Genomic DNA, 22,865 nt, shown 5'->3' on the forward strand with positions numbered 1-22,865 from the left:
CTGCTGCCATAGAGTACTAAAGACATATGCACACTCCTGAGCTCTTATGAGCCTACCTAGTTATGGGTACCACCACTGAAATCTACCTTTCACTTCATTCCAGTGCTGACCAGTCTGCAAATGTGCAGTAACTCTCCTTCAGACAACTGCTGTGTAACCCAGGTTCCATAATGGCAGCAGAAGACACGGCTCAAAATGTAGTAACGGTAAAAGCAAACATTTAAAAAAGGGACTTTCTAAAGCAAACATTCCATGCTCTAAATGGTTAGAACATGCAATGTTTGTGTTACTGATCATAGTTAGCTATGTTCTAGTTTCTATTGTTGTTGTAAACTGGTGGCAACAGCATGCTTCTTCATTATACGAATGTTGTATTTTACCACCAGTTTACAACAGCAATGGAAATTAGGACTGTTTAACTCCTGGAAAGGAAGTTTAAAAATAGTTAACGTGCCAATTGGGAGATGAATAGACCAATGCATTCATTACATAGTCTATATTTCTACACCACCAGATCTAAAAGTCTAAAATGTATTAGGTGTATATTAAAAAAAAAAAAAAAAAAAAAAAAAAAGAAAAACCACACACCTTCCTTCAAAAGTAGTGATTTCATAGGGATAGAAAAAAGGACGTAGCACAAAACAGACATCTAGACAGTAAAACAATAACATTACCAAACCACTATGGTTTACTAGTAGTATGACAAACAGCTATTAAAATGTAAATAGCAACAATACAGCCACTGTGCAAAATGAGAGCTCTGAGCTTCCAGTAGCCACTGAAATTGTTAACCACAGAAAACTAAAACATAATGAAAGTATATTGCACACACACATTATATATATATATATATATATATATATATATATATATATATATATATATATATATATTTTCATATATTCAAAGTGCTTAATAATGTCACTTTAAAAGATAACACATTGGTTAATATCCTCTATTTTTCCGGCCCAATAGCCCTTGCAGCAGTGATTTCACCCCTTGATTGCCCATGTTTTCTTGACAAGCAAAGGTTGAGGATTACATGCAATAGTGTGCTATTCTGCAGGAACTTAATGTGTTAATGTGTTTTCATGGACTGCAAACCCTTATTTTTGCTAAGAAATCACCTATAATGCCAACAGCTTAACCCCTTGCTTAAAAAGGGATATCTAGTTAAAAAAAAAAAAATGAATTGCTCTTATGCTTTGCAGCATTTTATTTGTAGCAAAAATGACCCATAACTGCATCTAACCAACACAAAATGCATTAAACACACAAAGGCTGCACAGTCATGCTGTTGAACTGGTTGTGAGAAGGGCTAAGCTTGTAATTGGCAGCTACATATGAATGCCAGTCCAGATTGGTTAACTAGCTGTGCCCTGCTCAGAAAGATTTGTGTATGCTCTTTTCATATAGATACATATTTTAAAAGAAATGTATTAACAGAAGCAAACCTGAGCAACTGAAAGGAAGACATGCTTTCTTAGTTTAGTCAGCTGTAAAAAGCTGAAGTTAGAAACAAACATTTCCTTATTGATCTATTTTTACACGTCGTCATAAAATATTAAATTATTGATGGCAGATGTGTAAAAAAAAAAACAAAAAAAAAAAAAGATTTCACAAAGATTGTGTTAAACAAAATCATGATTACTTCCCAATAAATGCATACTTTTTTTTTTTTTTTAAACCCACTTACTTGCAACATGCTGACAATCTCCACTTTGTTGAAAAAAATGAACGAAGTTAGAGTAGAAAGAAAATTTTCTTCAAAGACTGAAGGGGTAGGCAAGATGACATCCTGAATGTACTGCACCCTGTACGTTTGATGGATTTTTTGCCTAAGTTCAGAGTCTGTTATGGGGATTACTTCCTTAAACTTTGCAGTTTTGGTCAAAAATTCCCGGTGTCTTTTTGGCTGAGCCAAGGCTGGATCATACTCTAGACACCCCACAACATCCATAATACACTCGTCCGAAAACATCACCTCAAACAGAGTTGCTTTATTGAGAAATAAAATTCCTCTTATAATTTCATATAAATGATGTAAGCCTTCAGCATTGTCCAAATTCTCACAGGTTTGGAAGAGTTGCAATAGTTTTTTGATGTAACCCTCATTTTCCAAGGCTAGAGCTAGCTTTTCTCTACGGATGGGTGACGAGAGAACAGAGGTAACTAGGTCAGCAATCTCTTCGAGTTTATCGAGTTCACAAGTAGGAAGATCGATTAAGTTACTAGTTTCAGGCATCTCCTCAAAGCGTTCTTCTTCTGACTCATCAATAGGATCTTGTGTAACTTCCACAGATGGATCCTTCCCTTGAACCTATCAGATAAAGGAAACAATTTATTTGGTTCAGTATGAATAGTTCACTTCCGATTACAGAATGATTTTATATTTTGCTACAACCAGAGATCATTAAGCGCTTAACACCGTTAGGAAGATGTGTGCAAACACATCAGCACTGGAATGCAGTGAAAGCAAGATTTTAATATGGTGGCATGACTAGAGGGAGGCAGGGAATAACATCAATACTTTGCTTATAACATGAATTTGGTGTTTAATTTCCCTTTAATTCATACATAAAATTTCACACATACCATGGCTCCTACAAGCACAAACTATTAAAGATCTTTATAGAAACGTTCAAAGGTGGCCCCTTATTTAGGCACATGAAAAAAAATCACCTGTATAAATTAAATTTTATAATATAAAGTTTGCTTTTAGTACAGTTTCTTGAGTTTCAAATATCAGAGTATTAGTTTAAACTTTGTGAGTTTTATGTTCATTTAGCTAAAAAATGCTTCTAATAGATGGATACAAGCTTCAGTACTTAAAAACGAATATGTAAATGCTAGTTTAGTTCTATTCTTAACTTAGGAGAAAAAAAAAAAAAAGTATACTCCCCAGCAGCAATTAGTGAGTTAGGATGACACTTGCCAGTTACAAGAAGTAGTCTTGTAAGACTTGATAGGCCATGGCTAAAAAGACCAGGTACTAAATGATTACCAGAGCATAAACAGGGCATTTAATTAATGCTGTTTATTGATATATTAAAACTGGTTACAAACCTACCCGCCACACTTAGGAGTTTCTTATCACCCTCTAATCTTGGTGCCACGCTGTTTGCTTATAGGTTCTATTCTGAATCCAAAGAAATGGAGAGCAGTTAGCATGTATCCCCCCTGCTACAAAAGGTAAAAATAAAGCACCAAGGTGAGCATGAGCTGCAACAGACAGAAGGGAAGGTGATACTTGGGATCAGATAAAACCTGTATACTAAACTGAATGGAGCGTGGTGTAGACGATCAATTTACTGTAATGCTACAACACAATATATTACAGAACAAATCTCAGTGGCTAGTGTCACCAGCATTTTTTATTAGATAACCTACTAGATATGAGTCAATAAAATGCATGAGTCAGTAAGCATAGGGTACACACACTCACCTGTAACCTCAACAGCACTCACTGCACATGATCCGAGTACTAAAGATTATATACCCAGGCTTACAAATGCACTTTACACTAACCGTTGCTACAAGAGACAACAAAATGTTACCATCCGTTGCCTTTAGCAGATATTTATTCTACATTAATTGAACATTAAGAATATTCTGTTTGCTGTATGATTTTATATAAACAGTTATATTTGTTACTTTAAAATGTACATATAGGTAAGGTTTATAAAACAACTGACATCCCAGCAGTAAAATGCATTTTATAAGCATTGCGTATATGCACAAACTCTCTAGTCATTTGTGCTGCCATCTTGTAATCTATCTTTCCTTAAAGTGCTGACCTGTTTGCAGTAACTCCAGATACCTGCAGTGTAACCTAGGTTCCATAATAGCAGTGCCCATGATTAGAGGGAAGTGCATAAAATGCATTTAGTGTTCAGTCTCCATTTAAAAACAGCTGAATGGGTGACATTCCTTATTCTATGTTCAGGAAAGGCTAAAACAACCAAAAATGCAGCGCCTCTCAGGGGATATTTTTCCCTAAACTTATTTTCTTCATCCTGCTGAGATTATGTAGAAATTAAAAAAGGGACAGTCTAGTCAAAATTATTAAACATTCGTGATTCAGAAAGCATGCAATTGTAAGCGACTTTCTAACTTCCGATTATCAATTTTCTTTGTTCTCTTAGTATCTTTATATGAAAAAGCAAGAATGTAAGCCTAGGAGCTGGCCGATTTTTGGTTCAGAACTTGGGTAGCGCTCGCCAATTGGTGGCTACATTTAGACACCAATTAGCAAGCACTACCCAGATGCTGAACCAAAAATGGGTTGGCTCGTAAGCTTACATTCTTGCTTTTGTGCACAAGAATGTGTCATTTGGTATATACGTTTAAATTGTGCGTACGTATTTGATGATTTTTTGCAATATGTTTAAAGGGATACTGAACACTTTTTCATTTATTTAAATTTTTCTTGTTATCTTGGTATCTTTATTTGAAAAAGCAGGAATGTAAGCTTACAAGCCGGCCCATCTTTGGTTCAGCACCTGGATAGCACTTGTTTATTGGTGGCTAAAAGGTAGCCACCAATCTGCAAGCGCTATCCAAGGTGAAACAAAAATGGTCCAGCTCGTAAGCTTACAATCCTGCTTTTTCAAAGATACCAAGAAAAAGTGAAAAAGTGATAATAGGAGTACATTAGAATGTTGCTTAGAATTTCATGCTCTATCTGAATCATGAAAGAAATTTGTTTTTCAGTATCCTTTTAAAAGGAAAAAAACTTTTATAATACACTGATCCATTTAACTGTCATTATGGTATATGTTATGCAGCTGTGTTAAGTCTGCAGTTCTAAACAAATCAAATGCACACCCATTAGCATTCAAAAGAAGAATCTCAAGTTAGCATGGCATATTAGCTGCACCAATACTATACTTTTGAAAATAAAAATACCTGGCAGATTTTTTCCCAGATCTCATCACAGCCAGCCTTTTCTTGAAAGCTTAGAGCCAAGTCATAGTTTTCTGCTTCGGACCAAACAATCAGGGTATCCTGGAATAAAGTGAACATTATTTAAAATAAAGCAATGCTAACAATGAAAGTATTAAAAAAAAATTCAGGTTTAGATAGATCATACAAATTAAAAAGACTCTTCAATTTACTTCTGTTCTCAAATTTACTTTGTACTCTTGGTATCTTTTCTAGGTAGGCACATACGCAGCAGTGCGCTACTGGAAGCTAACTGGTGAATTGTGGTTACTGCGTTTAGTTCGGTTCCAGTAGTGCATTGCTGCAGTGATAATGCTCCGATATTGTCCTTTGCGAGAGCAGGATTGCAAGAAAGAAGCAAAGCAAGCCAACCTGGATATGACACCCCCCCTTATGTAAAGGTTACAATCATGCATAAGATGCATTGGAAGGTGATTTCTGAATAAAGGTAGTGGCCAGCTCCAATCCTGTTTAGAAGTCGATAACATTCTTCAGTTAACCAAAATTAGATATGTTCGCTACGTTCAATGACTAAAAGTTATATTCCTCCGTTCAAAAAAGATCCTTATCTGCACATTTAGCATAGTACCCTGTGCTGCAAGCAGCACTGAGATCCTCAATTACTAATCTTACATTGTGACCATACAAAGTGCATTTGAACTAATATAGTAGAGGACTAACAAGCTTGTGAGTAGTTGACAAGCTGGCTGTATGCGTTTGTATTATTTAGGTTTCTGAACACATGCTTTATTCATTTCGAGTTTTCCACATCTTAGCCAATAGCCATGCGGGTCAGCTGGCGCCAAGCTGGATACCCCACACGGCTATTGGCTAAGAAGTAGAAAATTCACCGCACAGCAAAATAGCGTTCTGCCGTGGGGTGCCCGAGGAGCTCAATGCAAAGAATGCTTCAAACAAATAAAGGAACTTACAGTATGAAGTATTTTATACTTCGTGACTGAAAGTCCCCTTTATTTGTTCCACTGGTAAATTCTAGCGTTTCACAAACGCTAGGATTTACCATCACTTTAAGCAAACATTAGCTAATATTAAAAATGTTACATTTTTTATTGCACAAATTATCATTAAATGAATTTATGTTAAATAATGCAATTGAAAAAAATATTACACTGCCCCCCGGCTACTTCATAATGCCACCCAACTGACAAAAGAGAACACTGTGTAAGATGATAGAAAGATAGATCAGAGAGAGAAGTGCACTCACAGGAACGAACAACCGGCTAAATACTATTGTTAGCCTGTTCTAAGGCGTTTTACCACATAGGTGCAGCTTCTTTTAGCCCAGTAATGCTTTTCACAGAGTAGAACTTTCCTGTAGTATCAGTCTGATCCTGCCTATTACGGTCACTCCAGCGCCGAAATACCAGGCAATCCTCTCTGAACAAGGAACACAGCAACTCCAGACGATAGTTTCGGCCTTCATTGTGCCTCATCAGCGAGGTGTAGCCATATTCCTCTAAGCACACTGAGCAAGGAGTCCACGTCTGGTTTCCCGGGCTGAAACAATCGTCTGGGGTTGCCGTTTTCCTTGTTCAGAGAGAAATTGCCTGGTATTTTGGCGCTGGACTGACCGTAATAGGCGGGATCAGACTGATATACTACAGGAAAGTTCTACTCTGTAAAAAGCATTACTTGGCTAAAAGAAGATGCACCCAGGTGGTTGGTATGTATGTATATTTTTTTATTATTATTTATTAAAAATGTATATATTACCTATCTCCACCAATCAGCAGCTAGGACCCAATAGTGCATTGCAGCTATTAAGCCTACCAAGCTATGCTTTCAACAAAGGATACCACAAAAATAAAACAAATTAGAGAATAGAAGTAAATTTGATATGAATTTTGAAAAAAAAAAAAAAAAAAAAAAAGGAAGAACAATTTATCTCTTACCTAATAAATTCCTCTCATGATAAAGAGTCCGTCCATTACTCCTGGAAATTACCTTTCCTACCACAAGGAGGAAGCAAAGATTACCAAACCAAAGTCTCATGGAATTTATCAGATAAGAAAAAAAAAAATCTTTCAAATAGGTGATGAGACCATAATCCATTACTCCTTTCAACTATTACCCAAGCTGCAGCAGAGGCCACGAGTAATAAAAGACAAAAAGGGAGGAACAAATATCCCTTTACCAAAAGAAAAAACACCCAAAAACAGAAAACTCATTTTGATTATTTTTTTTAGAAATGTAATAAAAAAAATAAAAAAAAAACAATCCCAGAAGACTAGAATCCTAGACAGAAACAGCTGCCTGAAGAACTTTCCTACCAAAAGCAGCTTTAGATGAAGCAAAAACAAAAAATAGTAGAATTTAATAAAAGTATGCAAGAATGACCAAGTAGCTGCCTTGCAAATTTGTTCCGCAGAGGCCTAATTCTCCAATGCCCAGGAAGTGGCTACAGAGCCAGTAGAAGGAGCTGTCACACACTTAGATTAAACAATTCATGTGACTTATGTAAAAGCAGGTCAACTCCACTTAAGAGGCCAGAGCAACAGAAAAATGCCTTCTGCACCTTGTACTTACCAGTGCAAGTGACAGGAGCGAGCTGCACTTAGTGCTATGGCGCGGTCGGGCCGGGCTGTGACTATACAGCTGGCCCGATGCGCTGACTAAATATAACAGACCCGCTCAGCAGAGAGCGGGTCTGTAAAAGCTCCATTTTTTTAACAAATTAAAAGGTAAAAAAGGCATTTATAGCTATAGCACCTAAATAATGTTATATAATTCTGCACTATGTGCAGAATTATATAACATTATTTTTAAGGTTTACTGTCCCTTTAAGGCAGAAAAAAAGGAAGTTTTTAAACCAGCCTTATTCTTATGAAAAATTAAATGAGGATTAGAAGAACATGCAGATAACTTTTCCATCAGATGAAATAGCCAAAAGCAATAAAGTTTTCCAGGAAATAAGCTTAATATCCACCTTCCAAGCAGAGAAGTAGGTTTGATCACAGGCTTTAGTCTAGATAAACACAAAAAGTGTCTAACACTCACTCCTGCAAACGGTGCACACTGAGGGGGTTCTGTACTCACCCCAAAGGGAAAAAAAAAAAAAAAAGTCCAAACAGCAGCACTAATGATCTCATACAAATAGATTTATGCCATCAAAACCAAAGACCATCAGCACGACGTTTCAAACATTGTGCTGATGGTCTTTGGTTTTCATGGAATTAATCTATTTGTTTGAGATCATTGGTACTGCTGCTTTGACTCTTTATTCTAGGTAACACTTTAACAAAAATCTATGCGAATAAGGAAGATTGTTCCTTCACAGGAAAACTGCTAAAGAGAGCAGAAATCTGACCTTTTAAAGAACAGAGACCTTTCTGCAAGCCATCTTGAAGAAACTGAAGAATTCTAGGACTCCTAAAAGAATGCCAAGAATAATTATGAAGAGAACTAGAGATAAAGGCTTTACGAACCTTATAATAGATTCTTCTAGTAACCAATTTCCTAATTTGAACAAGAATACTAGACTCAGAAAAACCTCTCTATCCGTTAAAGCCATCAAAGCTTAGAGATTTAAGATCTGGATGGAAATCGGGACCTTGAGACAGAAGATCTTTTCTTAAAAGGGCTGATAACTGGACATCTGAACCAGATCTGCAAACCAAAACTTTGAGGCCATTTCGGAGCAATTAGAATCACTGATGCAGTCTCCTGCCTTATCTTGGCTATTACTCTGGATAACAGAACCAGGAGGAAACACATAAGCTAGTGGAAACGACCAAAGCATTATCAAAGCATGTGTCTCCAAAGCCCTTGGATCCATGGACCTGGAGAAATACTGAGGAAGTTTGTGGTTTAACCTGGAAGCCATGAGTAGGCCCCAAAGATTCACAATCCGACTGAATACATCTGGATGAAGAGACCATTCCCCTGGAAGGAGTCTCACAACTGAGAAAATCTGCTTCCTAATTGTCCACTATTGGAACATGAACAGCAGATATATGGCAATGATAATTCTCTGAACTTCCTTCATCGCCAAGAACTCCTAGCCCCCCCTTGACGATTGATATAAGCCACAGCTGAAACTTTGACTGAAACTATCCTTAACTGGGGCCAAAAAAAAAAAGGTCCTGTGAATTTGTGAATTGCACAATGTTATTAAATATTTATTGGCAACCTGGCCTCCCAGTGTGCCCAAACTCCTTCAGCACCCCAGTCGGACAGGCTTGCATCTGTCGAAATTAAGTCAGAGGAAGAGCAAAACTTGCTCCTTGAGAAATGTGCTGGGCAACTAACCACCACAGGAGAGACTGCCTTACAAGAGAACTCAGGGAAATAATTTGCAAAAACTGTGAGTGATCCCTGCTTCACTGAATAGCATCACCTACAAAATCATGAGAATTTTTAAGTAGCTCTAAAAGCTCTTAGATCAAACTCATCTAGAACCTAAAACAGTGATTCTCTAGAGATAGCAGCTGATACAGCAATAGCAACAGCAGGTTTAAAAATATAACCAGAATGGAGATAAGATTTTCTTAAAGAGGAATCAAGCTTCCTAGCTAAGGTAGAAATATCATCCACATTAGGGACAGTGTCAAAATGCTTATACTTTAGACTGAAAAGGACAAATTCTCCAAGATTTAAGAGAAGGACTAAAAATACTTAAAGGCTTAAGCCAATACTTAGAACAAATTTTAGAGACAGCCATAGAAATAGGAAAAAATTCAGACAATTTATCCTGATATTTTAAATAAGTATCTAGCTGACCCTTAGAAGTCTGCCCAGCAGAAGTATCTGAAGCCTTCAAAGTAAGCAATACTTCTTAAAGCAAAAAACAGATTAACTCTTGAATAAAAATAAAGAGGGAGATCAGTATTAAAAGCCTGACAAACTCCCCAAAAATCAGATAACACTTCCCCCTCAGATATAACTGACTTACAATGAGATTCATAAATACCAGCACTCGTAGAAGGCAAATCAGACACTGACCTTTTTCTTTTAAAGGACGAAGGAAAGGGAACCTATCAGATCTGCTAGAGTGGACTTTATGTACTCCCCTCAGATAAAGAGAGGGTCCATATGCTCCTGTAAAGGACAGAATGAGAAACAATCCCTTTAGAAGCCAGATGCAATAGGTTGGTCACTAGAGATACATTTTTGATGACAAGCATTACACAACTGTGCAGGAGGGAGAACCTCAGCCTGTTTGCATAAAACACATTAACATCCCTCTGTGCTCAAAGTATATGTGCTAATGAAGCTAGCACTAACAAGCTGGCCAAGGGCATTCTTGATGTTGCCATCATAAGATACAGCCGCCCACTAAAACAAACTGATAGCGTTATCAGTAGAAGGTTTTAAGCATGTCCTGGAGAAAGAAAAAGACAAAAGCAAAGAAAGTTTCCTGTACTAAAATGTCAGAAAATATCTTTATCCTTTTAGATAAAAAGGATAAAAATAAGCTTAATGCCCAATTCTAAAAATATGTTCCTTATGACTAAGTCAGTAATGAAGAGGGGAACTCCAGGGTCCTTACCAGAAAACCCCAAAATAAAAAAAGTCTTGCACATCTTCATTCTTCACCTACCTCCAGCGGAGGTAAAGACAAGATCACGATAGAGGTGGGAGGGTTTTTATAGAGCTGAAGTTTAATAGTCTTTTCCTCCTCCTAGTGGAAGGAAAGGTAATTGCTAGAAGTAATGGATTGTGGACTCTTATCACCTATATGAAAGAAAGGGTTTTACGTCCCTTTAAAGCGTTAAAGGACCAGTAAACACAGTAGATTTGCATAATCAACAAATGCAAGATAAGACAATACAATAGCATTTACTCTGAATTTCAAATGAGTAGATTTTTTTCAAACAAATTTTAAAGTTATGTATATTTCCACTCCCCCTGTACCATGTGATAGCAATCAGCCAATCACAAATGCATATACGTATAGTCAGTGAATTCTTGCACATGCTCAGTAGGAGCTGGTGACTCAAAAAGTGTAAATATAAAAGACTGTGCAATTTTTTTTAATGGAAGTAAATTGGAAAAATGTTTAAAATTACATGCTGTATCTGAATCATGAAAATTTAATTTGACCCTAAAGTGTCCCTTTAAGAAGAAAAAAAAATTGAGGGAAGTGATCAGTATAACCCGCAGGAAAAAACTTTCACTAATGTATGAAACTTGTCATGCACATTTTATTTTTTAACAGACGTTTTTCTAGGAGGGGAAAATGCCCCCCCATTTAGTTTGCACATGCTGATTAGAGAGAGAAAAGAAAAATGTACCCCCATAGTTTTTCCTCCACATGGAGCAGCAAAGAATTTGTAAAAATGGCTTATATTTCGGCTTCATATGTATCATACATACATTCCTTTCCAAAGTGCTGTAAACCTCAAGACTGTTTGGTAGGTTTAAATTCGATTTTAACAAAGAGGCACAAAAGCGCAATGATTACTACCAGACTTCTAATGCACAGCACATACATTTTTTGATTAATCAGTGGCACATTAGTGAAAATGACCAACTCATGTGTCCCTCAGCAGCCCCACACGTTTCACAGCTGATGCCGAAAGACCTACCAGCATTTACTGGAGGGTATCTCAGACCAGGAGACTGTACCTTCACAAGAACAGAGCACCATCACTAAAAACCTTGGAAATGCAGTCATTTGTTTCCAAACAAACACATTAAAACATTGGACATTTTGAAATTACACCTACTCATCTCATCCCAAAGTAAGTTAAAGGGACAGTCAAGTCCAAAAAATTTTTTTAAAATATGGCATGTAATTTTAAACAACTTTCCAATTTACTTTTATCAACAATTTTGCTTTGTTCTCTTGGTATTCTAGTTGAAAGCAAACCTAGGAAGGTGCATATGATAATTTCTAAGCCCTTGAAGACTGCCTCTATTTTATTTAGTTTTCACAGCAGGGGAGAGCAAGCTCATGTAGGCCATATAGATAGCATTGTGATCACGCCAATGGCTAGTGGCAGACACTGCACTAATTGGCTAAAATGCAAGTCAATAGATAATAACTAAAAGTCATGTGATTAGGGGCGGTCAGGAGATGCTTAGATACAAGTTAGTCACAGAAGTAAAAAGTGTATTAATATAACAGTGTTGGTTTTGCAAAACTGGGGAATGGGTAATAAAGGGATTATCTATATTTTTAAACAACAAAAATTCTAGTGTTGACTGTCCCTTTAAGTAATTACTATAAATCTCTGAACCTCATTTATAAAGAAAAAAAAAAAAAAGAAAAAAAATGTACTTTCACAGAAATCATTTTTTTTTAATCAAAAAAAAGAAAAAACAAATCCCTTAGAAGATAGCTATGTGCTTCCACATCTACAGGGAAGATACACCAAGACACAAGCTAAAAAATGCAATTAACATAAAATTAGTAATGTCTCATACACAAACTTTGTAATCTACTGTTATGTATTTTGTCCACTTTAATTTGGAACACTGACGAAAAAAAAAATTGTGTGTTTGTAATTGTCTCCAGCATACTGTACGATTCTTTAGCCTGAGTGTAACATAGTGAGCGCTTGATCAGATAAAATAATTATACTCTGGGTCATAACCCTGGACTGCAAATCCTCTTCCTGCCACACATCATGCTTATAAAGCAGTAAAAAAGAGAAAAAGGAGGGAATTTTGGTGCATTGTACTAGCTGAGAAGAATCACGGATTTAATTTGTTTTATGCAGAAAACATTGTTTAAAAATGTGTGGTAAAGTTGTTGAATTAAGATAACATATACAGTTGCAATAACACAAGGTAACGGGCAGAACAAGAGTGCGCTTTGCAGGCATTTAAAATGGATAACTAGGTCACATATTCCACACTTTTCAAGTGGTACTTTACAGACAACAAGATGTTAAATGCAGGGCCTTCTTTTCTGAGTAAAAGAGGTGCTGAATCATCTGGAGAACTCAGAGAATGAGACGAAGTAGAGGGAACAAATGAGAATAAACTGATTTTTTTTTCCCTGCTAATGTGGAGTCTCAAGCTGCGCTTGGTCTGAAAGGATATTACTAGGCCAGATCAAAAACTTGCACACTGAGAAAGAATGAAAAAAGTGTTTCTCCTTCACATCCAGGACACAATATAGCAAGAAACAACTCTGAAGCCAAAAATTGTCTTTATAAAGTCTGACATGACAATCTTGCCAAAGCGGAGAGCTTTAGGTGATCAAGCCCTAAAGTTAGATTTCGGCAAGTGTGTTTCTCAGAGAGGCCGATATCACAAGAACGTCATCTGACTAGTGATATATTTCCACACATTTAAGTTCTGCAATGGGTGGTCACTAAAGACTTATGTGAATGTTCTTAGTGCAGTGGAAAATCCAAAGTGCAGAGACAAAATTTAAAATGGTCATTCATATTCATTGGCGAAAAGGTTTATGTAGATTGGAAAACAGAATATGAATATATTCAGAATCATCTTTGAGGTCTACTATCCCAAAAAAACAACAAAAAAAACCAATTTAATAATAATCTTGGCGGAATCACACTGATGGATGTTCGTAAAGAATCTGTTTAACCTTTGTGTTTTCATACACTTATATGATGCATTGAAGTCCAGGGCTGTCTGCCATGAGAAACCTTTTTTGGAAATCTAGAAGTCAGGTATAGAATCCTGTTTGCTTTGCTGAGGCAGAATCTTATGAATGGTTTTGGCTTTGAGAAGCCATAATGCAAAATTGAGCATTAAAGGGATACTAACCCCAAATTTTTTATTTCACGATTCAGATAGAGCATGCAATTTTAAGCAACTTTCTAATTTACTCATATCATCAATTTTTCTTTATTCTCATGTTATCGTGATTTGAAAAAGCAGTAATAAAAAGGTTAGGAGCTGACCCATTTTTAGTTCAGCACCTCGGTAGCTCTTGATGATTGGTTTGCTACATTTAGCCACAAATCAGCAAGTGAAAAAATGGTCCGGCTCTAAAGCTTACAGTACTGCTTTTTCAAATCAAGATAACATGAGAACAAAAAAAATAATAGGAGTAAATTAGAAAGGTGCTTAAAATCTCATGCTCTATCTGAATCATGAAAGAAAAAAATTGGGTTTTGTATCCCTTTAATCTTTTTGTATAGGGATTGAAGGCTGGATAAAATTACTGGCAGAGAATTGAATTTGATCAATTAGACATTTTTTTATGAAAGCCACAACTTTAATTTCCAAAACTAAGGCTATGCCAACATTTTAAAACAAAGTTTAATGAAAAGGCCTGAGCAGGTATAATAATAGCATAGGCTTTAGAACAGGGCACAGACTTGTCACTTTTAGAAGATTTTTTTCTCTTGGATAGATAGGTTTCTCTGGATATTGAGAAAACAGAAGGAAAATGTTTGAACTCATACACTCAAGTTAATGATCCATTAGCATACTAGCCTTAATGGGGATACAAATCTTTAGTTTTATTAGAATTTTTTTTTTTTTTTTATTTTAAACGAAAGGTGCGCTTCTGGCATCATTAGCTGCTACCGTCTATTTATGGAGTTTTAATAGGTCCCATGTACCTTCAGCTATGAAAAAGAAAAGCAATATCAAGCACAGTCTGAATGCCTGCCCCAAGTTTGCTGCCAACATTCTGCAGCTTTAGTAAAAAGGACATAGCTTAAAAGAAATGATTTGTTGCACTATCATCTATATTGTTGCTAAACGTGAAACAGGTGTACCGAGTTTACCAAGTTTAGGTCAATGGCTCAATGCACATGAAAAACTAACAAAGGGATTGGACAAAACAGTGAATATTTAAATCTGGAACGAGCTATGGCTTTTCCATATTTGGCCTAAAACACTTCTTAGCAAAGCATAGGAAAATGAGAATATAAAAAGGGATGTTAAACAGTAAATAGATGTTAGACATATGATGTATTCAGAGTAAAGATTAGCCTTAGGATAGGTAAATGTATTTTTCACAATTATAGTAGCTTAAATATTGAAAATATAAGTATAAAAAGGTGTAGTTTCTATAAAGTAGTACAGCTATGTTTGAACTCGTTTTCTATGTATCTGTTTGTGCAAACAAAGCTGTGTGGAATCCCTTTTAGATTATCCTATGTTCCACACAGCTTTGTTTTGACAGTCTCTTATTGTCCCCGATTCTCTTCGGCAGTGGAAACAGATAAGGGGCAACTTAAGTTCAAATATAGAAGCTTAGTGGATTTTTAAAAGCCAAAATGTTCAGTCATTTATTTATTTTTTACTTCACAATCATTTTATAATACAATCTCATTCTATTGAATAACCAATTAAGAAGCTACAGTATAACAAATAGCATTATTTGAGGTATAAGGAACTGGCTCCATTATATGAAATGTGTCTCAGACTAGATAAAAAAAAAAAAAAAAAAAAAAAAAAAAAAAGCATATGCATGAATAAATCATAAGCAATTTGTTATTTTGTAATAAGGACATAATCTAATACAGTGCTTGACGAATATGTTCAAAAATTAGGAGCCAGGCATATTTTTAGGAGCCAGACATAGGAGCCAGTGGCTCCCAGGCTCCTGGGTTTGTCGAGCCCCGATCTAATATATCTTGCTCTGTCAGTAGATAAAGAAAGGCTGTACTTCTCATATTCAGACAAGCTATGTATAAGGCACATTTGTATCAAACAAGTGCCAATATAAAGGACTACAGAAGAGTCACAAATAGACAAAGCAGAGATCGAGGCTCATAATCATACACGATAGCAAAAGGAAAACCTGTTACTGTTTGTCAAACACTGTACTCAAGTAAAAACAGGCAATTGTTTTAAAAGATGTATTTTGTGACATATATAAAAAAAATCTTGCTTTGATGAGGATGCCAAAAATGTGGAATGGTGTCACCCCATAAATGGCCCCAGTCAGTGACATCATCAGATGCCTAATTCAAACTGGTCAAGCACTAGCCTGTTAAAAATACCAAAACACCACTGCCCTAAAATAAAAAAGAAATGCGCTATAGGTAGGTAGACAGGCAAAGTGTCTTTGCCCACCATGCCAGAAGGAAGAAAAAAAAAAATATGTTACAAAATCGAAGGGGTCTTATGCAAATTTGTGTCAACATATCTAGCTATCTGCATATGTTCATGCTTATTTAAAATAAATAATTCACGCAATTCAAACAAATGGATGTATTCTTGATTTTTGCAAAAACTTGTATAGTTGCTTGAAAGAAAAGATGCAATACACTTGTACCTTTGCTTTTAAAGCACATGAAAGGTTTATTTTAATATTTACACAGATTTGTTATAAAACATAAAATTTGTTTTAAAAATATGTTTAAAAACAAAAACAAGTTAAATAGCTCCTTTTTATACTTCAGTAATAAGTGATCACAAGAAAAAGCAGGGTCAAAACAAATGTAGATACTTTGTGTGCACTATAGTCTTGGCCGTTTCCCCCCCCCATTTCTTACAAGAGTTTGGCCGCAAGCAGATGGGAAACATTTGTAGGGTTTTTTGATCCCCATTAGCTCAAGCTTTCTTTTTTTTTTCAATAGAAATGTCATACAATATACTTAAAATGTTAGGTGGAAGTGTTAACACAAGCAGCTAGTGTTTCCATTAAAAAAAAAAAATACATGGCTGGTGAAGAGCAGCATTTGACAATGTTTTTTTGATGCTTTGTACGATTTTGAATAGCGGGTGCACATATTTCAAGCACATTTAACAAACAATAGGATTTACGCTTGGCTATTGGTCTAGGTGGAAACATCACATCAATGAAGAAAGAGATGTGCCGTGGGCGGCTGGTAGACACTAAGTTAGCGACCGTCTTTCCTTCAGATAGGGCGAGTTTAACATTGTTTTTTATGAAACAATGAGATAGAAAAAAAGTTATTTTTAGTGATGGTAAATCCTAGCTTTTGCTATATGCTTGGGTTTACCATCACTAACTTTAAATAGAGTTTGACAATGCCTGAGCCTGACAAGATGGTGGGGGGGGCAGTTTGTAGATGCTAGATGTGCATTTCTTGACCTTATAATACACATCTAAATGTAGGAAAGAGCAGATTTGGTCACTGTAATTTGTCCATGCAAAAAAAGAACTAGTTACTGATAATACATTTTTATTTGTCTAACCCTGCTCTATGCCATTGAGCTGCTATGTTAACCCCTTAATGACCAGAGCACTTTTCCATTTGTTCACCGTTTGGGACCAAGGCTATTTTTACATTTCTGCGGTGTTTGTGTTTAGCTGTAATTTTCCTCTTACTCATTTACTGTACCCACACATATTATATACCGTTTTTCTCGCCATTAAATGGACTTTCTAAAGATACCATTATTTTCATCATATCTTACAATTTACTATTAAAAAAATTATAAAATAAGAGGAAAAAATGGAAAAAAAAACTATTTTTTCAAACTTGGACCCCCAAAATCTGTTGCACATCTACAACCACCAATAAACACCCATGCTAAATAGTTTCTAAATTTTGTCCTGAGTTTAGAAATACCCAATGTTTACATGTTCTTTGCAAGTTATAGGGCACTAAATAAAAGTAGCACTTTGCTATTTCCAAACCACTTTTTTTCAAAATTAGCGCTAGTTACATTGGGACACTGATCTCTTTCAGGAATCCCTGAATATCCCTTGACATGTATATATATATATTTTTAGAAGACATCCCAAAGTATTGATCTAGGCCCATTTTGGTATATTTCATGCCACCATTTCACCGCCAAATGCGATCAAATAAAAAAAAATAAAAAAAAATGTTCACTTTTTCACAAATTTTTTCACAAACTTTAGGTTTCTCACTGAAATTATTTACAAACAGCTTGTGCAATTATTGCACAAATGGTTTTAAATGCTTCTCTGGGATCCCCTTTGTTCAAAAATAGCAGACATATATGGCTTTTACGTTGCTTTTTGGTAATTCGAAGGCCGCTAAATGCCACTGCGCACCACACGTGTATTATGCGCAGCAGTGAAGGGGTTAATTAGGGAGCATGTAGGGAGCTTGTAGGGTTAATTTTAGCTTTAGTGTAGTAAACAACCCCAAGTATTGATCTAGGCCCATTTTGGTATATTTCATGCCACCATTTCACCGCCAAATGCGATCAAATTAAAAAAAACTTTAAATATTTCACAATTTTAGGTTTCTCACTGAAATTATTTAGAAACAGCTTGTGCAATTATGGCACAAATTGTTGTAAATGCTTCTCTGGGATCCCCTTTGTTCAGAAAAAGCAGACATATATGGCTTTGGCGTTGCTTTTTGGTAGTTAGAAGGTCGCTAAATGCCGCTGCGCATCACACGTATATTATGTCTAGCAGTGAAGGAGTTAATTAGGTAGCTTGTAGGGAGCTGGCAGGGTTAATTTTAGCTTTAGTGTAGAGATCAGCCTCCCACATCCCACCCCCTGATCCCTCCCAAACAGCTCCCTTCCCTCCCCAACCCGACAATTGTCCCCGCCATCTTAAGTACTGGCAGAAAGTCTGCCAGTACTAAAATAAAAGTTTTTTGGGAGGTTTTAGGTTTTAAAAAAAAATAAAAAATTGTCTGCTGTGTAGGACCCCCCTTAGCCCCCAACCTCCCTGATCCCCCCCCCAAACAGCTCTTTAACCCCCTCTGCCTTTATTGTGCAGCATATTGGGTACTGGCAGCTGTCTGCCAGTACACAGTTTGAAAAATAATGCATTTTAATTTTTTCAAATCCCACCCTCCCCAGTCCTCTCTCCCACCCTCCAGATCTACAGCATATTGATGCTGAAACAGATCTCACCTGCACGGCTCTCTTGCACGCGCCCGCACAAGATCCCACCCCCCTACTCCACCAATGACTGCCCACCCGCCTCCCTGGATGAGCTCCCACCCACCAACGATAACGGCCATCGATAGCCGATGCAGAGAGGGCCACAGAGTGGCTCTCTCTGCATCGGATGGCTAAAAACAGTTATTGCAGGATGCCTCAATATTGAGGCATCACTGCAATAACATGAAAGCAGCTGGAAGCTATCAGGATCGCTTCCACTGCTTTCAAAGACCAACGAGGTATGGGGTACGTCCTTGGTCATTAACTGCATTTTTTTGCAGGACGTACCCCATACGTCGTTAAGGGGTTAAAGGGACATTGACCCCAATTTTTTTCTTTCAGGATTAAGATAGAGCATGCAATTTTAAGCAACTTTCTAATTTACTCCTATTATCAAATTTTCTTCATTCTCTTGGTATGTTTATTTGAAAAGCAATAATGTAAGTTTAGATGCAGGCCCATTTTTGGTTAACAACCTGGGTTGTCCTTTTGTTTAGACAGAACCAATAAACAAGTGCTGTCCATGGTTTTGAACCAAAAAATTGTTGGCTCCTTAGCTTAGATGCCTTCTTTTTCAAATAAAAGATAGCAAGAGAACAAAGAAAAATTGATAATAGGAGTAAATTAGAAAGTTGTCTAAAATTGCATGCTCTGAATCAAGAAAGAAAAAATTGGGTTCAGTGCCTCTTTAAGCAACTTCAAAAAGGCTTTTTCATCCCGCTCCCTTTATTATTTTGTATACCCCCCCCCAATTGGACCCATGTGCAGGAGCAATGATTGGTATATATGATTATTGCACTGTACACAAAGCATCAAAGTGTCCCGGTAGCCCTGAAAGAAACTGTTTAGTAGCAGTTCATGCTATAAAGCCCCAGCATGTTACCTCACTATGCCCCTTTTAACTAAAAAAGATCAAGCCAAATAAATAACATTTTCACATATGTAGTTTTTAACTGTGTGAGAATCTGCACAAGTACATACCTGCTGTTTCTGATATGCAGTATTTGGGTTTATTTTAGATTCTAAAAGCAGGGAACCTGAGGGAACAAAACAAATATTTATACAAGAGTTATTAGTATTAGGCAATCTAGCATTCTACAATACATATGAATGCATGGTACATAAAAAAAAAAGAGAAAAAAAATCCACAAGTGTCTTGAACATTAGCATTTCAAAAATGATTTTCTTCCCCACAGAAAAAATAATGCATCAAAATATCCAGTACAAATAGATATATTCAAAGTAATAGTTAACTTCTATGTTTTTAGTAACAATATTTGTAATCGTAAAGTAAAAAATGTGCACTTTCATTCCTAAAATGCATTGTAAATGCTTAATTTTTTTTTAAATAAAATTACCCTTTCACGTTTTTATATATTGAACCGTAGATACTCTATTTCTGTCTTTACTGACGATTCAGACTGTAGCCAATAGTATCGCGCCCACTTTGGCATCCAGCAACTTAAATGCCCCTGTTTTTTTAATGCATTTTGAGTTATTTAATTACTTAATCTAAAATTAATCACTGAGTCGTACAACCGATATGAACATTGGAGCATGCGCACTTCAGTAATTCTGAAGCTCCTCTCCCTCGTTTTTTTTAAAAAAGCACAGGTTGAACTTTCATAACAACATGTTAATCCAACACTGATAGGTCCCCTGTGCGCATGCACAATTTTTCGCACAAGCAAAGGTTGCTATAGCAACCTCTAAAGCATCTTCAGAGCAGAGAAAGCTCAGTATAAAAAGGAGCTTCGCTGAATCTAATTAGATCATCTTGACCAAAGCCTGCTGGTTGGATTTTTTTTTGGGGGGGGCCAACTGTTATATTGCCAGTCTTGGCTTTATGTTTTGTAATTTTATTTTTTTTAAGCTGTACTGCTCTCACACAGGCTGACTCAGTTTCCATTTGGATCTTGCTGTCTGGACCTTAGTATTAATGGTTTACCAAGGTATAGTCTTGAGATTTCTACATATATTTTTATGAATCAAAACAATTTCAATTTTTTTTTATGACTTTTCAAAAATTCAGTACTTCCAATTCTCTAGCTTATAGATAGTTATAGTGATTTCACACTGCATAGCCATGCTGATGCTGTTAAAATAAATAAATTAAGTTGCAGAGAGAACCAGGCTTTTCCAAGTAGCCGGATAGTTCACCTCACTAACACGCTAGCAGAAAGCCGATAAACGGTGCCAATTGATACCAGTCTCTCTGCTATTGCGTCACACATCGTCCCTCATCTGTGTCAGTTTGCTGGTACGAGCATGCAATCATGTCACATCAGGAATTCTGCTGATTGGACACGGATCAAGAAGGGGGGAGATTTTTGGGGTGTTTTAGAAGAACAGTGCGTGGGAATATTTTACAATATGTACGTTTTTAAATACTTTTACATTTTTGTTTACATTTTTCTCACGATACAGAAACTATTTAACTTAAATGATCAAATTTGCTTCATTCTCTTGGTATCCTTTGTTAAAGCAGCAAAGAACTACAGGGTGCTAGCTGAACATAGCAGTTTAGCCTATAACAAGAAGCATATGTGCAGCCACCAACTAGCAGCTAGCTCCCAGTATTGCATTCCTGCTTCTGAAATTACCTAGGTATACCTTTCAACAAAGGATACCAAAGAACAAAGCAAAATAGACGTAAATTTAAATGTTGCTTAAAATAGCATGCTCTATTTGAGTCATGAAAGAATAATTTTGGCTTTACTGTCCCTTTAAAAAGAGACATGAAACCTATTTTTTTTTTCATTTATGAGTCAGAGCAGGTGATTTTAAAAAACTTTTTAATTTACTTCTATTATCAATTTTTCTTCGTTCTCTAGGTATCTTTGTAGAGCACTATATGGCAGACTATTTCCTATTTAGTGATCCAGATGCCTACTTAGTTCCAATGATATTTTTTGTTGGAGCGATACCTAAGAAATTTTGATCAGAGGTAAACTGGAAATGTTTTGAAAATGGTATGCTTTGAATCACAAAGTAAAAATGTTGGGTTTCATATCTCTTTAAGACTTGCAGAAGTAGTCAGAATAAATTAAAGCTATACACAAATGCCACTGCCTGACTCCTGAATATTGTTACTGGCTCCTACATTTTTGTCAACAACATTAAGAAAAAAAAATAAAAAAAATTAAAACAGCACTCACTGGATTTATTCAGTGACGTTTCTGGGAATACACCCCTTCATCAGACCCTGATGAAGGGGTGTATTCCCCGAAACGTCACTGAATAAATCCAATATTTGTCAAGACCAGTGAGTGCTGTTTTTCATACATTTAACCTTACTCTAGCACCCTGGCATTGGAATTGAACGGTTTGTCAGAGTGCATCTGCCACGAATTGAGATGTATGTATATATATATATATATATATATATATATAGTCTGTGCTTGGGTTGGCGAGTGAGAGTGCACTTATTTGGAGCTCTGCGATAGATATATATATATATATATATATATATATATATATATATATATATATATATATATATATACACACACATACACACATACACACAAACATACATACATACACACTGACCAGTTATGTATGCATTCTAGGCATTACTTTATCATTGGATGATACTTATAACACGTAATTATGTGTTTTACTGTGTAATATGCTTAATAAGTTTCAGCTCTCTGAAAAATAAGTTAAGGCTTATTGAAAGAAAGCTTTGAAACTATATATCTGTTCATATGTAACAAAAAGGCCACAATTCTGCATTATGCAATTTAATACACAAAGAGCAGCACATATTGATAGTAATCAATTACCTCACTGTAAGAAGTAGTTGTATAAGATAAGTCAGACCATCAATGGCAAAAAAAAAAAATGACCATTCATGTAATCAGTGAAACATCTAGCTATTGAACAACTAACAATATTGTAACAAATGCAAAAAGCAGGGTCTTCCAGAAAGATTAAAATGTAACTCTGAAGTGTAGCACATTTGTGTATGAATCCTCATTATACACACACGTATTACTTACACACATTAAACACGACATAATAAAAGCATTACTCCAACAAATGTGTGTTGAAAGTACAGTCATAACAGATGTAGCTCCATAAGCATGATGTGTAACAACCGATAAAGTGTAAAGATTACAGTGTATTTAGTGAAATACAAATAACGAGCACTTATGCTCAGCCACACTAAACACATA

At 36.1% G+C, this 22,865-nt stretch overlaps 1 protein-coding gene across 2 annotated transcripts in view; it reads right to left on the reverse strand.

Moving 5' to 3' along the window:
• PPP4R3B (protein phosphatase 4 regulatory subunit 3B) overlaps positions 1-22,865 on the reverse strand; it is a 100,774-nt gene that overhangs the window by 76,986 nt on the left and 923 nt on the right. For both annotated transcript variants that reach the window (XM_053712021.1, XM_053712020.1), the window contains exons 2-4: positions 19,666-19,721; positions 4,909-5,007; positions 1,697-2,320 (exon numbers count right to left, since the gene is read on the reverse strand). In XM_053712021.1, the coding sequence (XP_053567996.1) occupies positions 1,697-2,320; positions 4,909-5,007; positions 19,666-19,721 (779 nt within the window). The remainder of the gene's footprint in view (positions 1-1,696; positions 2,321-4,908; positions 5,008-19,665; positions 19,722-22,865) is intronic.

This window comes from Bombina bombina, chromosome 4, assembly GCF_027579735.1.
Source record: "Bombina bombina isolate aBomBom1 chromosome 4, aBomBom1.pri, whole genome shotgun sequence".
In the NCBI taxonomy this organism is placed as follows: domain Eukaryota; kingdom Metazoa; phylum Chordata; class Amphibia; order Anura; family Bombinatoridae; genus Bombina; species Bombina bombina.